The following is a 15,805-nucleotide window of genomic DNA, read 5'->3' on the forward strand; positions in this document are numbered from 1 at the left end:
GACACCGTGTCAGTTTTACGGCAACATGGCAGCCTGCTGGCTGGAGCTGGGACTCAGTCGACTCTGACCGTCAGAGTCTGAAACTTAAACATGAAAACGTCGCCGGGCAGCACGAGACCAGCAGGTCGGTAACGAAGGGCTCGTGATGATGATGATGATGTGTTTGCGGAGGATTTCCGCGCCGCTGAGCCGCAGCGCAGTAACCGTCCGCTGCCTGGTGTCAGCGCGGGGTGCTGGTGTGTTCTGGCTGGAGCCTTCGTCATGGCGGCACGCACACAGACCTGTCACAGACCACACAAGGTTGAAGCAGTCCCCGGTAAGCGGCGCGTGGCTCTTTAGAGTTAACGGGACGGGGACGGCTGGGATCCTCCAGCAGGTAAACGCGACACCCTGGCACCAGCAGGGACCCGTACTTCTGCACCGGGGAGGTCACGGCAGGACGGCGGACAGTTTACGGTCTCTGCTGTCACCCAATACTCGTGGGCTCTGCAGCGGTAAGACCAAGGAGACACCGGATAACACCCCAGCGGCGGACCCGAAGGAAGCCACTCCGGTACCGGGACAGGGACTCTTTAAGTTCAAAGAGCTGGTGAGTAACTTGCAGAGTGAAACAGTGATAGTTACAAAGTATATTACAAGCCTTGAATCTAAAAATGAAAGTATCCAAACGTTCTATTGGACTACAGTTTTGCATTATAGCAAGGGCATGGTGATATGACCAATATTTTATATCCCGAAATGGGTCATTTCATATTTCCATTATTATTGCATTTATAGAATTTATAAACCACATGGTAAAGCCTGTTTTTGTATGTGAATTAAACGTAACAAATCAGTGTATTTTCTCATTTTAGAACTAAATTTTTGAGTAAAATTGTTGAAAATATTTATATTTCCAGCTATACAATGACTATTTTTACTTGCATGCGCATGAGTACAGCGTAATCCGATTAAGACACCATTTTAATGTATCTGCACTGGGATATTCCCCTTAGTATGATGGATCCTATTCTAATGAATGAAGAAAATCCTGCACACTAATCAAGTCAAAGTTTATTTATAGAGCACATTTACAAACCACCTCAATTGACCAAAGTGATGCACCTTTATTAAAATACAATACAATAATACACAAATATAGTAATAAGTTGAGGTTGGAGTTAAAAAGGAAATAAAAGAGTAAAAAGTAAAACTACACTACTGCTCGAGACACTATTTATTTTCGCTAACATTTGGGTTACAAATTGAGCTTTAACATTATTCTCCACCATTATGATGCAGAGAGAACCCTGAGCTGCATATAATAGTATTTCAGTTGTGGAGTACTAACAAGTTTATTTTTAAACTGTAAAATTAGCTGATATGTGATTAGCAGATTTTTGTAACTCATGAATATCATTATTGATACAGTCCTTAAACAATCTAGCAGCAAAAACAAACAATTCCAGTGCTCCTTGTTTTCCAAGATTGATAATGAGGATGAATGAAAAATTCACAATCAAGCTGAGGGTAAAACCTACTGTGCATCCTCATATAAGTAATCATGTCAGAAGTAGAACCACTCTCTTGAAAGGTTTAAGGATGTATTTAACATATTTATACTAGTTATAGGAGAAGTTCTTGTAACTTCATCTGTGAGTAATATGTATCTAATCTGTTCTTCTGCAGTATGAGAACCCGTGGACGATCCCCAACTTCTTGTGTGTGTGTCGGATTTTGCTAGCTCCGTTCTTGGGTCACCTGATCATCGAGCAGCACTTTCACCTCAGTCTCGCTCTGTTCACACTGGCCGGAGCAACTGACCTCGTAATTCAGACGCTTTCACTGAAACACTTATGTGGGGTTACAGATTTATACACAGATTGACTGTACTGCAGTCTATTTTTAGTTCAGTTTAGTTTAGTCGATAATTGCTAATGTCTTACAGATTCAAATGATTTTGGTCTTGGAAACTGGGAATATTACAGAACATATTTGTATCCTGATATCAGTTATAGTAATACCGTCATAATTAATGTGTCAAGATAGAATTTCAAATTTTGCATTAAGGCTACATCAGACAGTTATTGTTTTAAAAATATGACTCATTTTATGCTGATGTCTGTCTGGACCCTTTTGACATTGAAACTGAGTTGACATTTCAGAGAACATAATTTTAAATTATTAAGATGGATATTAATCACAGTGACGAATGGGCTCATTGAACAAGCTACATTACAAGACAGCCTACAAAAATGTGTTAATTAAACATTTTTAATAATGATCAGGACATCCTAGACATGTCATTAGATCAGGATGATAATTAAGAATGGGATGGTCCAACCATTATTACTGTCAGATTGGTTAGAATCAGGATGACCTTATACCTGCTACATGTTCTCCCTTAGACCTGAAAAATCATCTATTCAATGTTTTGTATGTCCTTTTCTCTGTCTCTCAGTTGGATGGTTATATTGCCAGAACGTGGCCCACTCAAAAATCAGCTTTAGGCAGCGCTCTCGACCCATTGGCTGATAAGATTCTCATCAGTATTTTATATGTCAGTCTCACCTATGCTGATCTTATACCAGGTATTGGAGTCATTTCTTCTTTATGCTTCTTTCTTATATATTCTTAAATGTAATATTTAAGAGAATGATGAGTGACAGTAGAATTAAATAGCAGCATTTATCTGTTCAGTGTTGTTTTTTTCCATCTTTTATTTCATTTCAAAGTTCTAGCAATGAAAACACAGTGTATAAACAAGATTATTGTGCTGTTTCTTCTGTTTTAGCTCTGCTCACCGCTCTAGTGATTTCCAGAGACATTGGTTTGATAGCTGCTGTCTTCTGGGTTAGATACAAGACTGTACCTCCACCGGTGAGACACATTACATTTCACTCTAAACAAGCACACTTTGACAAAGCTTTTTATTCATTAGAAGTTGAATACTGAGACTGTGAAGCACATTATCTGATAAAAGACATTAGAAGTGCTATGGATAACAGAACTTTCAGTTCAGATTGTGCCGCAGATCAGATCATTCCAGGATAAAAATGCGGACGAGATGAATATATCTTCTGAAAAAACAGCTCATCATTCTTTATTAACTAATTTAGGGGGCAGGATTTATGCAAAATAATCAGTAGAATAATGATATGGTAGGATTTCAATGAGGTTAAAACTTTGACATCCCACCAATATAATGTCTTTTCACATGTGTGTTTATTATTAAAAACCTTTAAATAATGTAAAAAAAAAACAAAAAACTTTGAACACTATACACAAGTTCCTTCCTGGTCACTGCCTACGTTATTTTCTTATTTGTTGCAAGAAATAAATATGCAAGATTCTTCATTTCCCACACCCAGCAACCCACTGCCACCATTGCCACCTGTTTAGCTCTACGTTTCGTTACGAGGGATGGCTGCTAACACACCTGAGATAACAGATTTCTTTTTGCCGCATTTAGGTCAGCTGTGATACACACTAAACAGTCATTCCATATCGGATGGAAACATCAGAATTTGTTAATTAGTGGATGAAACAATAACAGATCCCCATAGTGTTCATGCTGCAGATTGAGACCGTGTCAAAGTAAAAACAAATGGGATGAAATGTTTAATGCTGTGTATAACTGACCATATTCGCCTGTAATGTCACTTCATGTAAAATGCCAAATGAAAGCATATGGTCAAAGTGTTTAAGCCCTGCTACAGTGTGTGAATCCAAGGTTCTCATTCATGCCAAACCGTGGGAGGAGATCTGTACAGATCACTGATTAATATGGTCTGCTGGAACACTGCTAGACCTGCTAGACCTGCTAGAAGTAGAAAGTAACATGAATTTTACTCTCTGTTACAAAGGCTGTTACAGCAGAGCAAACAAGTACTTAACAACCTCTTCCTCATTTTCCTCCAGGTGACCCTTAGCAAGTTTTTTAACCCCTGCTACACTACGGCACAGCTCAAGCCCACACTCTTCAGCAAGGTGACACACACACACACACACACACACACAACCACCCACTCTCACTTTGCACTGGACTTTGAACATTTTGTACATTTCTGCAATAAGTGGAGATTTAGCAACAATGGAGCCAGGATGTAATGAGTGTGTGCAATTATTTTAATATTAATATATTTTCTGACACTTTAGAACATGTGAACGACTGTAAGGAGATGCAGAAACATAAAAGCTGGCAGACTCGGCACACAGACATGCTTACTTGACTTTTAACTTTGTAATTTTCTTGTCATTTTGATGATAATTTGATGTTAATGCAGGTAGTGTACTTGTTGTTTTAAAAATCCAAGCTATGTTATTGCAGAAGTGCAAAACAAATCTCATAATCAAATTTATAGTTTGATTACTCCTATTTAACTGATAATTGCTCTACATGTAAACAAACTCTAATCAGCCAATCTAAAACTTTGCTGGGGATCTTGTTGACCATTTATCCATCGTGTTAATTTGAGTCTACAGTACTAGGAATGCCAAATTCTGCAGCGTGGATGCAGAAATCTGTTGTGCAAAAATTAACACATTAAAATTCACTGTCAAATGTTCCTTTACGGCTCCACCACGAACCCTGCATAATTTATTTTGATACCTGGAAATAATGGTGGCTGGCAGGAGAAGTTGTTTTTTTTGCTGCCAAAAGGTGTTTTGTGATGTGCAACAAGTTTTTTCCTGAAAAATAATGAGCCAAACTTCATTTGTTGGTGAAGCAGGTAGTCTGTGAATGTGAAAGGATGTTTTGACTTTCTAATGTTAATACTCTGATTTACTGTGTGTGTTAGGTGAATACAGCCATCCAGCTCCTTCTGGTTGCATCTTCTCTGGCTGCTCCGGTCTTCCAGTATACAGACAGTATCCTACTGCAGTGCTTATGGTAAACCACATACACTATTACAAATACACACACGCAGGTCTCATCCACTTGACTTTTATTTCTATAATCTCCTTTACTGTTCAGTGTAGTGGCTACAGCAAAAAAATATTTGTGCAAAGGGTTTTTGAATACAAATGGTTTCATCTCAAGCACATAAATGCTGTTTGTTCCAGCAGAGTGTTGGGGTTAAGTGCACTGACTCGTTTCAATCCACAACTGTGTGACTGAGTTGGAGGAGAGATCCGACTCCGGACAATCATTTCGTTGTGTCACAGTAACCTACATTTTTCTACATATTCAGCAAACTATTAAATGCATCGACTCAAAAACAAACATCTGTATTTTACTGATTGTTTGTTGTTTATTTAAGCATCTTTCATACATGCACTGCAATCCTAAACTTTCTAGATATTAGGAGCTGTTTGTGAGAACAGAAATGTCCAAAACAGTTGGACTGGGCATTAAACAGACTTTTTCCTGCCAACTCCCAAAGTACAAAGTCTGTGTAATGTCCGATCGAGCCTGTGTGTAAATTGAGCAGGTGATTGTCTGAAGAATTCACAGCACGCAAGTGGGCTGTTGATGATATTTTTATCATGCAACTGGCTCAAAACCAGAAATACGCAAACACTAGAGGGTGAAGAAGAGGGTTGAGTCATTTACACAAATACAAAAATGAGAATGCAAATGCTGAAATCGTCAGAGAAATTCAAGGAACGGCAAAACAATTTTTGCAGCATACTTTTAGCTTCATGTGCTGCGAGCTCTAGCTCGCAGCACCCGTCGTCTGAACCAAAGAGAGTATTTCCAGTAGGTGAGGATGCATCTGATGAGGACAATCTCCTGCTGTATGCTACTCCAGAAAACAACTTTATTTTCACACTTTTTTATTAATTTGTTATGGGAGGTGTATGACAAAACCGTAAAGCCTCTGAAACCAAATTGTAGCTTGAACTTCTACTTAATTTATAGTAAGTTTCTTCCTATAAGTTAGGTTGCTATAATGCTAGTTTATTTTATTGGTTGATTATTACTGATTAATAAATCTAAGATACAAGTTCTGGACATTTTACATTTCTTTTTAAATTATTTTTAAAAAGGATAAATTTAGCATAAAATGCACCAGTTAATACTGTTTCTACTTGTTTTAATTGAATTTATGGATAAGTTAAATTACATTAAAAAAGAAAATTGGGATATAAAGGGATGTTTTAAAACCTTTTTAATATTTTATTATTTTTCATTTAATAGAGTGCATTGCTTCACTGTTTCTCTTGATTCTACCACTAGGGGGACAAGTTTTATCCACATTTTACACATGGAATTTAAATGCACGATTTGAATTAAAGTTTGATCATTCAATACATAGTTAAAAATGTATCAGTTAATCCATCGACTGTGACCACTGGAAGATGGTTATTTATTTGTTGAATTAAACAGTAAAAAAAACTTAAATAGGGAATTGATTTGAAACAAATCTGCTCATGTGAATGAAACTAGTGATTGAATAACTGTTTATGGCATGTGTTGTGTGATGTTGCAGGTACGTTACAGCCGTGACCACAGCAGCGTCAGGCTACAGCTACTGGCACTACGGCCGCAAGACAGTCAAGGTGCTCAACACCAGATCACCATGAAAGCCATAAAAGGAAAAACAGCCAGAAATCTGAGCCAATAGCGCTGACAGGCCCTGCAGAGACTCTGATCAGCCGTTGCGAAAGTCGGACAGACAGATGGACGATCGCCAGGAGCTCTGAAACCAAGTAGCTGTGACAACCATTTATGAGTGGCAATGACACACGGAAACCAACCGAGGATGCAGACGGTTTACTGCAACACTACAGAAACACCCAACAGCAGCTCTGCCACTGCACTGGCATGTGGACTACAGACATGCACACATATAGAAACTGCAAACACAGATATAGACCATCCACCCTCCCACCACGCACACGCTCAAACATACATGTCCAGTGTATGTTCAGTAATCCGGCAAGAGCTTCTATTTTTTCTTAGTTTTTCAATCTGGAGGTTGCAATGTCAACATGATTGTCAGTTTTGTAAACCAATGATTTATGATTAAAAAGAAAATCTGCTTTGGTTAGTCTGTGTGTGTGTGTCTCTGTCTGTGTGCGCATGGAACTGCAGGGCTGGTTTTTCTTCAGGGAAAAAAAGACATGTTTAATCTCATGAGACACAAATCTGACAGTCTATCCATTTTGGAATCAGCAATCAGCAGATTAAAAAATGCAATGACATGCTAACAGCGTTGCACAGGACCAGCATGTCTTTGTGGTCCTTCATGTACTTGTAATCTTAAAGCTAGAGCTGCAAATTATTACTTTTCGAGTAGAGCGGAAACAATTATACTATTAAATAATTCATACATTTTACCAGTGTGTATTTTTTATAGGAATCCTCTGAAATATTTTCTTGCAAGAAATACCTAAAATTGTCTTGTTCCAGCTCTTTCAGTGAGAACGTTTGCTGTTTTTATGTAAATATTGAATATTTTTTTATTTTATCTTGCTTCATCGTCAGAAAGTAGCGAAATCTGCCAATCACATGTTCCCGGTAATTTCAAGCTTCCTGAGAAGGCTTTAATGCTGGCACACTTGCATCACATTGATGTTAAATAATACTTGCTATCTCTGATTAATGAAGTAAAAAGACAGAAGGCATCTTATAATTGCTTTTTTGTTGCACCGACAGTCAGGCTTCAAAATATATTCAACTCAAATAATATAAAATCAGCAAAACATCATATTTGAGCTAGCACACAACCAGTACATGTGAAATAAAGGACCAATTTTCTCTAATTTATTGGAGCACTGCTGTTTATTATCTCTTGCTCAGGTACAGCAAACATCTGAATCCCCTGCTTATGTCTCTGCTCACTGTTATTATTAAAAGAACAACAAATGCTGCAATGCTCCTTTCAAGTTCCTCCAGTCTCAAGATCAATAAGCCCAATAAGCTAGAGGTTATTTGGAGACACCAGAGTCTACTGTAGCTTTTTCACTGAACTCCTCTGGCGACTGCTTCTGACTCTGCTGCTTATTTTCCCCCCTCAAGAAATCTGGCGCGATGAGGGAAACGTTGCTGCGTAACCTTTTCAACTCTCCCTCTTATTTTCCGGCAATTTTCAGCACCACTTGTGTAATGCTGTTTCATTACTGACCGCGTGCCGCTGACTGCCAGGCTTGTGTGAGTTGTTTTCGTGGCCTTGTGTGGGATGTCTGCTCATTATCTCTTCACTGAATAATTTAAAGAGTCTTATTCTAAAATGAGATATCCATCACTGGGAACAAATTGATACCTACGCTCATTAAACGAGTGCTTAAAGAAGTTGCTGGTGCTTTTTATTAGATAGTTACTTAAGTCCATATTTGAAAACACAGATTGGAAGTGTGTAATCTGGATGATGCCTCACAGGCTTCTCATGTGGTGTTTGGGGAAAGCTCTTTAATTAGTAGTGCCTCAGAGATGAAAGCTTAAAATAAATCAAGCCGCTCTATTCTTTTCAAGCTCTTAGTGATGAACTTGTACTTTACTTTGCCAGGCTGCTTGTGGTCATGATTGACAGTCATTGAGAGCTTTATTCATTTTTGGTACAGTGTCGTGAAATTATTAAAACAAAAAGTAAACAACAAAGGATTGATTTATGAATTGAAGTTAGAAAATAACTAATTCAAACTTGGTCAAGTTTCTCTAAGATTCAGTCATTATCAGTCTTGAGGAGACATTTAATTGAAATAAGATGTAAAACTTTTCACTGGTTTTAAAAAAAAATGCAGCCAACATATTGCTGACATGCGGATTTGACCTGTGACTTCATGGTTTTTCTGCTATGTTGATCACTTTGAAAAGTTGTAGTTCATTATTTTATAACCTGAAATCATAATAGGCTATTGTAATTACACTGCAAAAAAGGTGTGTCTAAAAACAAGATAAAAACACTAAATCTGAGGGAAATGATCTTGCTGCATGGACAGATAATTTCACTTGACAAGATTTCTTAAATTAAGATTGTTAAATCTAGAAATAAGCATGTTGAACTAAAATAATAAATTAACTCAACACAAGATAAATTATCTAACACTTCTAAATCTAAAGATTTTTTTTATCTTGTTAAGAAACAATTAATTTGCAGTGCACTCTGCATGGGCAAGTTCATCGCTTAATTTATCTTGTTTGAAGAGTTAATTTCTTATTTTAAGGGATCAACATGCTTATTTCTAGATTTAATCATCTTAATTTAAGAAATCTTGTCAAGTGAAATTATGTGTCCATGCAGCAAGATAATTTCCCTCAGATTTTAAATACCCATTTTTTGCAGTGTAGGAGTCCATTAGCTCAACACTGCTGCGTTGATATAATTCTCCTTTTCTTGTCATATTCAAATAGATTGTATGCCCTCTGTCTCTGGACTCCCACTCGCCTTTTGATATGGGAGTAGATTGAATGTTAAATGGAAAAGTTTGTATCTGCTGGTGTATAGTTGTTATATGTGACTAGAAGTCCATGATTACAGGGTGCCTGATCAGACAGCAATATGCCGCTTTATAGTGATTTAATTATTGAGTGAATAGTAATCAAACCTGCAGTGTAAAATATCAATAAACCAAGAAAAATGTTACTTCAGATGATTGAACAGCAGTAATGTACACATTAATCTTGTCATTTTGCAGCCTAAATGTCAAAGCTCTGCACTAAACCTGAATTTAGCTGCACCTTCATGTTGCCCATTCCCCCTGCTGAAGGAAGCCTCTGTAGGGCTTTTCTCAACCACTAGATGGAAGAACCAGATAGAATCTCTCCAGGAGCTTTCACATCCAGTAACCTTGTGGCTTTCCAAAACAAGTTCAGATGTGTGTTTAAAATGTCAATAAAAACACAATGCATCTAATTCAGAATAAGTGAATATTTACAAAAAATAAATTTTTTATATAGTTTGAGCATTAGATATCTTGTTTTTGTACTGTTTTACACATGAATGTAGGAAATCATTTAATTCTGTTTGTATTACATTATTTTTGCAGCATCCCAACTTTTTTTGAAGTGAATTTAGTCATACTCCATTACCAACGGTCTATAAAACTTGCAATAGAATATTATTTTCTCTGCTCACAAAAAAGATTAATTTACAGACTTAATACAGACTTACATTATATAGAATTCTTACTGAAGGCCTTTTTGTTTCTGCTGCTGAAGTCTTTGTTGAGGATTTTCAGCGATTCTCAATTGAAATGCACGAGGTGATCCTTTTTTTAGAACTTAAATATGGAGTTAAACCATGTGTGACTGTGAATAAATATGAATAAAATGAATTATGGGGTCAAAAAAGGAGCAGCCAACTTTTAAAATAATTAATTTTGTCTCAGAGTGTTCTAGTTTTGTTCATGTGCTGCTGAGAGTTTCTATTTTGACAGGAATACAATTTATTTTGCTTGTTCAGAAAATGTTCATATTTAAAGGTATTGAGTTTGTGCGCAAACTACCAGCTGCTGGCAGTTTCAGAGTAACTGCGTTGGTGTTGGTCAATATCCCATAACATGCTTTATTGACTTACTGAAATGCTTCAGAACTACAGTTTAGTGAGAGAAGCTGTAAGCTTTCAAACAAAGGCACTGGAGAAAGAAATGTGGATGGTTCAGAACTGTTTTGGAGAGACACATGATCGTACATTTATATTAATAATGTGGTTTGTGGTAATGTGGTAAAGGCTTTTATTATTTTGTTCCTCACTCTTGGTCCTATATTGGTATCACACAACATATTTATGCTTCCGTTTTCAACACTTGAGGGAAAAAAAGATCTCCAGAGACCACCCTCGTGTTGAGAAGATGAAGCTCGGTTTGAAAGTAAAAGAGTGGTACAGATGATTTAGTGATGGAGGCGAGAGCAGCCAAATGTGCCTTCACACTTCACAGCCCGGCTCTCCAGAACCCACAGACAGGCTGAATCACACTAACAAGGACAAACTTTGGATCTGTACGCCTATGTCAGCACGGCCCTCCAGCTACCGCTCACAGTTGAAGGCAGTCCTGCGTCAAGTGAGAGAATCCTGTCTCCTACGGAGCTAAAGAAAGCCTAAATCTGCTCATCAGCATCTCAGGATAGATGCTTTCTTTCCCCCTTATTTACTGAGCAGTGGACTGCTCCTTAGAGCGAGTTTACCAAAAAAGCCAGGCTTATTTTGAGTAGTCTGACTCATTTTCATTTGATTCACTTTCATAAAGCAGATGCAACATATTTCCTAGCATAAGTTGCCATAGAAACTGAGCTTGAACTTTGCTGAATTTGCTTTATGGAACCAAATCTACTGAAAATGAGTCAAACCAACCGAAATACAGCTGGCCTATTTGTTAAACTTGCTTTATGGATTGGGTCCTAGGAAATAAGGCCTTGAGATGCCTAAAACAAGCTTTAAAGCTATGAATGTAAAATCACTTGTTATTCATTTGTTACCTAATCTCGTTGCCATCTGAATTTTAGATGAAACAAAACATTCTGCTCAAGACTTCAGTCTGAAGATGTCTTACCTGATGAAAGACCTATGAAGTGGCAGACAGTGTGTGTGTGTGTGTGCGTGCGTTTGTTTGTTTGTGTGTGTGTGTGTGTGTGTGTGTGTGTGTGTGTGTGTGTGTGTGTGTATTCTTGTACTTCCTACATAGTAAGGACCAGAACATGTTTTTAATTAGGTTTATGTTAGGGTTATAGGGTTAGGGCATTTAATTATGATGGTGAAGGTTAGGTTAAGGGTTAGGGTAAGGGGCTAGGGAATTCACTATTCCAATGAGGGCCCTTACAAAGATGGAAGTGCCAGAGAGAGAGATCACAGAAGTCATTAAGGTCCATCATGTGGGCGAACGTGACCATTTTATTGATACCAGTCGCATTATCAATTCTCGTCATCGGTCCTATTCGGAATAAAGTCTTTTATTGATTCCTGATTGGGGTTTTTTTTTTATGGAAAAAAGTGTGGATGAAGTGAGAGAATATTTGTACATAATTTTTTTAATTTTCTTCTTCTTCATTAATTTCTTCTTCTTTCATTTTTCTTGCATTAAGAGTCATTCCTGAAATGTAAGACCATGTTTAGTGGAAAGATGTTATAGCATATGTGCTGATGATCAGAAATTTTGTAAATGGTTCTCAACCAAAACAGTTTGTTGATTACCATTACCTAACTTTGAATGTTTTTACACAGTTTCATGCAATTGAGTGCAATCCCCAGAGCCACACTGTGCTTAACAGAAAAAGAAAAAAACATTTTCTCACTTTTCTCACTAGTCATGCAGATGTTTTAGTTTATCAGGTTCAGAAATATCCATAACTGAGATCTCTGCCTCCACCCCAGTACATTAAGATTAATTTGTGAAGCTCACAGATTTCACCAGTTACATTTAGATAACTCTTGTAGAGGCAGTAAGTAAGTAAGTAAGTAAAGTTTATTTATATAGCACTTTTCACAGATAAAATCACAAAGTGCTTTACAAAAGATAAAAATAAATAAATAAGATAGGGGAACATAAGACAATTAAAACACAGTTAAAACACAATCAAAACACAAATAAAACACAATGAAACATAGATATTATAAAATAATATGTACAATGCATGGTGGTCATCCAAATTTCTGTCTAAAAAGATAGGTCTTAAGGTGATTTTTGAAAGAGTCCACAGAAATAGCAGGCCGTAGGGGGAGAGGCAGAGAGTTCCAAAGTTTGGGTGCCACATATTCAAATGATCGATCACCACGTTTTCAAACGGGTACGTGGAACAGACAGAAGATGTGTTTGACCTAAGAGACCGAGCTGACAGATATGTTGAAGTAGTTCAACAATATATAGGGGAGCCTGCCCATGCAATGCTCTATATGTGAGAGTAAGAATTTTAAACTGAATCCTGTATGCAACGGGGAGCCAGTGAAGAGGCTTCAGGACAGGGGTGATGTTGGAGCGTTTGTTTGAACCACTGAGTAATCTTGCGGCGGCATTCTGAATTGACTGAAGGAGTCCTTCCCCTTACTCTGTAAATTCCATAAAACATCCTTTGGGCAGGTTTTTGTAGGGACTGTTTCTTCAGAAGAAAGTAGGTAGCCCTTAAAATGTTTCAGAGAGACCTCAGGAAATTCAAAGGAGCTTTTTTGGGAGAAGACTGCAATTAAAAGAAGGTTTTGGAAAGGCTCTTATCAGAGCTGCGAGGGAAGAGATGTTCCTGCCAAAACATCCGGGTGCACTTGACATGTCTGTGGCTACAACAAGTAAACATGTAGGCATTTTCCAGTTGCTACACAGCTCTGTGGGATCGCTGCCTTTTGAATGTGTGTGCAGGCAGCTCCGGGGTGTGACTGAGCGCGTCGTAGGCACAGAGACTCTCTGAGCTGCCAGAGGTTCTGAGCCAAACTTCACTTCAAACTTGACTGGTTATGAAACCCACTGAATCAGAGTCCTCATAGTCCTTACAGCAGGCCTACACACACACAGCTGCAACAATACAAATCTATATGGGTACTGTAGCCATGCACACACACACAAACACACTCGCACACACGCACACTTGCGTCTTTTCTGGTCCTGAAATAGCTCTCAGCCTCCCACTCTCCCTTATATAAGCTCCCAGCACGGAGATCTGCTGGTGAAGACTGGAGTGTGTGTTAGTGCATGTGCCTGTTTATGTGTGTGCACATGTGTGCCTCTGTCTGTGTGAGTGCCAGTGTGTGGGCAGTAGGAGTGTCTTGAGTCTTGTGTGTAAGTATATGTGTGTGGAAACATTTGTGTTTCTGCTGGTAATGCATTGTGCTGTAATTTAGAAAAACAAATTCTTGAAGCAGTAATTCCAGTTTTTATGCAACCATCTTATTTATGTAGTTTTGGCCGTCGCCTGTCATGATGCTGCTGTGACATCACCATAATACAGCCTGTCAGGGTCAGTAACAGTGCCATGCAGTGATGCAGGTTGTAAACAAACACTGTTTGTAAACCTTGTGCATCGCGCTTAAAATCTTCCTTGTGTTATTTTAGTGGATGGAAATGTCCCCTCCAATAACTATAAATTATTATTATCTTCCACTTTCAAAGACTTAAATCTGTTAACCAACTTCAGTCCAGGTCCTGACTATTAAATAAGAATTTTCTGTATCTGAAACCTTTAAATGCCATTTTTTTTACATAATGTCCAACTTTTACTGTAAATGATGGAGGGAATTTTTTATTTCTCAGTCTGAGATATGTCAAGGATAACAATTTCATTTTTCCTTTTGTTCGCATTTATTAGCAGACAAGAATGTCCTTGCTATGAAAATACTATATATAAATATTATTAACATCATATGAATATTAACATTTTTTAACGTCAGGCTCAATCATAAGCAAATACTAATTAATTGTATAATTTTTTAAATTTTTTTTTTTGTCAGTTAGTTTCTTTACTTTATGTCATTGTTGTTATGAAAAAATACACATCAATTGTAAATTACTGACTGTATTTTTTACCAACTATAGGAGTTTGAACTTCCAAAATTCAAAGTAAAACTCACACCCTTGCCAAAATCCATGCCATATGGACAAAAAAAACAAAAAAATTGAAAAAGGAAAATGCAAGAAATTCTCTTAATCCTCTGGAGTCCATCTATTTATTGAAAATACACATGTTTTATTTACAGTAATAACTTTATTTATATATGATATGTAGACAAGCTGAGAAAGCCAGTTGAAAGTGCAATCATAGGAGCTTTCACAGTGTGCTATTTATGTTTCTAGACCATTTTAAAAATGTGAATTTTCTTTCTACAATGAAAACTATTACCTTTTAAATTACATGCATTTTGTAGTTTTATTATTTATTATTTTTTCTGCTGTTTTGTGTGTATAAATGGTTAAAAAAAGGTACATTTCCATAGACACCTGTGTCTTTTGTTAATTAAAATAAAATAAAAAATCTGACTGATAGCCAAGTTTGTGTGGAGAAAAAGGAGCCATGCATGTGATGTAAGGACAGACTGAAAGATGCTAAACAGAGACAGAAATGAATGCATATGAAGTTGACAAATTTGAACCAAAATCTCCTGGACTTCAGAGGTTTAAAGAAGTATTAGGACTGTTTCAACTCCGTTTTCTAAACCCAATTGTTTGGAATTGAAAAGTAATCCTCATTATAGTTGTCCATTGCAATAAAAATCTAATATACAGCAAATTCTGCTGTTTTTTTCGTTAAAAAAAAAAGAGAATTCTTGATGGACACCAAATACTATTTGCAGTGTGTAGTTCAGCTGTTCCACAGAGGGACTCTGTTACAAACCTCCTCTTCTCATTTTCTCCCCATTCGTCCCTTTGTATCACCAGCTGTCTCTGTTGCAGAAGGACCTTGTTTATTGTTAGCAATTATAAGCAGCAAGAAACAGCCAACTGTGGTTGTAAGTGAGGAGATGTAATCCAAATGTTTGAAACAATCTGCACCTTTTAAATGAATGTTTTAGTGAAAATGCTGCAATGAATGATCTTTAATTAAACGATGAACACAACCTCTAAACACTTGTGTTGCTTCTCCTAATACACTTAAGACCCAATGGTGATATTCACTCTTAAATTATGAATGTAGAAAGGGAAACCACAAGAGGAATCTCTGCCCCCAAAACTACCATAAATGGTAGTGAGTGTTTATTTCTTTCATTGGACTTTCTGTATGCAAATCGAGCAGGAAGATCCTGAACCGAATCCATCTGAGACAAAGCCTCCCACCCCTTCTGTGGGAGCTCCTCCGTCTCATCTCACGGAGGTGCAACACAGAGCACCTTGCTGCTCTTTTGTGCTGACAGCTATAAAACTGCTCAATGCTTCCCCAGTGTTTACTGAAGCAAAGCGCCTGCTGTGTTTATGTGAACAATGCTCGATTGTTATCTGGACTGAACAGCATTTGTCCTGTTTT

At 37.5% G+C, this 15,805-nt stretch overlaps 1 protein-coding gene across 1 annotated transcript; it reads left to right on the plus strand.

Annotated features, from left to right (window-relative positions):
* Nucleotides 1-2: 2 nt before the first annotated feature.
* Nucleotides 3-6,969, plus strand: crls1 (cardiolipin synthase 1). The gene is made up of 7 exons (XM_059359257.1): nt 3-589; nt 1,669-1,806; nt 2,441-2,570; nt 2,774-2,859; nt 3,901-3,969; nt 4,782-4,873; nt 6,417-6,969. The coding sequence occupies exons 1-7, from the start codon at nt 146-148 to the stop codon at nt 6,508-6,510; spliced, it is 1,053 nt and encodes a 350-aa protein (XP_059215240.1). The 5' UTR covers nt 3-145; the 3' UTR covers nt 6,511-6,969.
* The last annotated feature ends 8,836 nt before the right edge of the window (nt 6,970-15,805 follow it).

The sequence above is a fragment of the Centropristis striata genome, chromosome 20 (assembly GCF_030273125.1).
Source record: "Centropristis striata isolate RG_2023a ecotype Rhode Island chromosome 20, C.striata_1.0, whole genome shotgun sequence".
NCBI lineage: Eukaryota > Metazoa > Chordata > Actinopteri > Perciformes > Serranidae > Centropristis > Centropristis striata.

Excerpts from the sequence above, each read along its gene's own strand:
- crls1 (XM_059359257.1), top strand. The coding sequence starts at position 146 with ATGATGATGATGATGTGTTTGCGGAGGATTTCCGCGCCGCTGAGCCGC. Across the intron at positions 1,807-2,440 it reads TGGCCGGAGCAACTGACCTC|TTGGATGGTTATATTGCCAG; the intron begins GTAATTCAGACG and ends TCTGTCTCTCAG. Across the intron at positions 3,970-4,781 it reads AGCCCACACTCTTCAGCAAG|GTGAATACAGCCATCCAGCT; the intron begins GTGACACACACA and ends TGTGTGTGTTAG.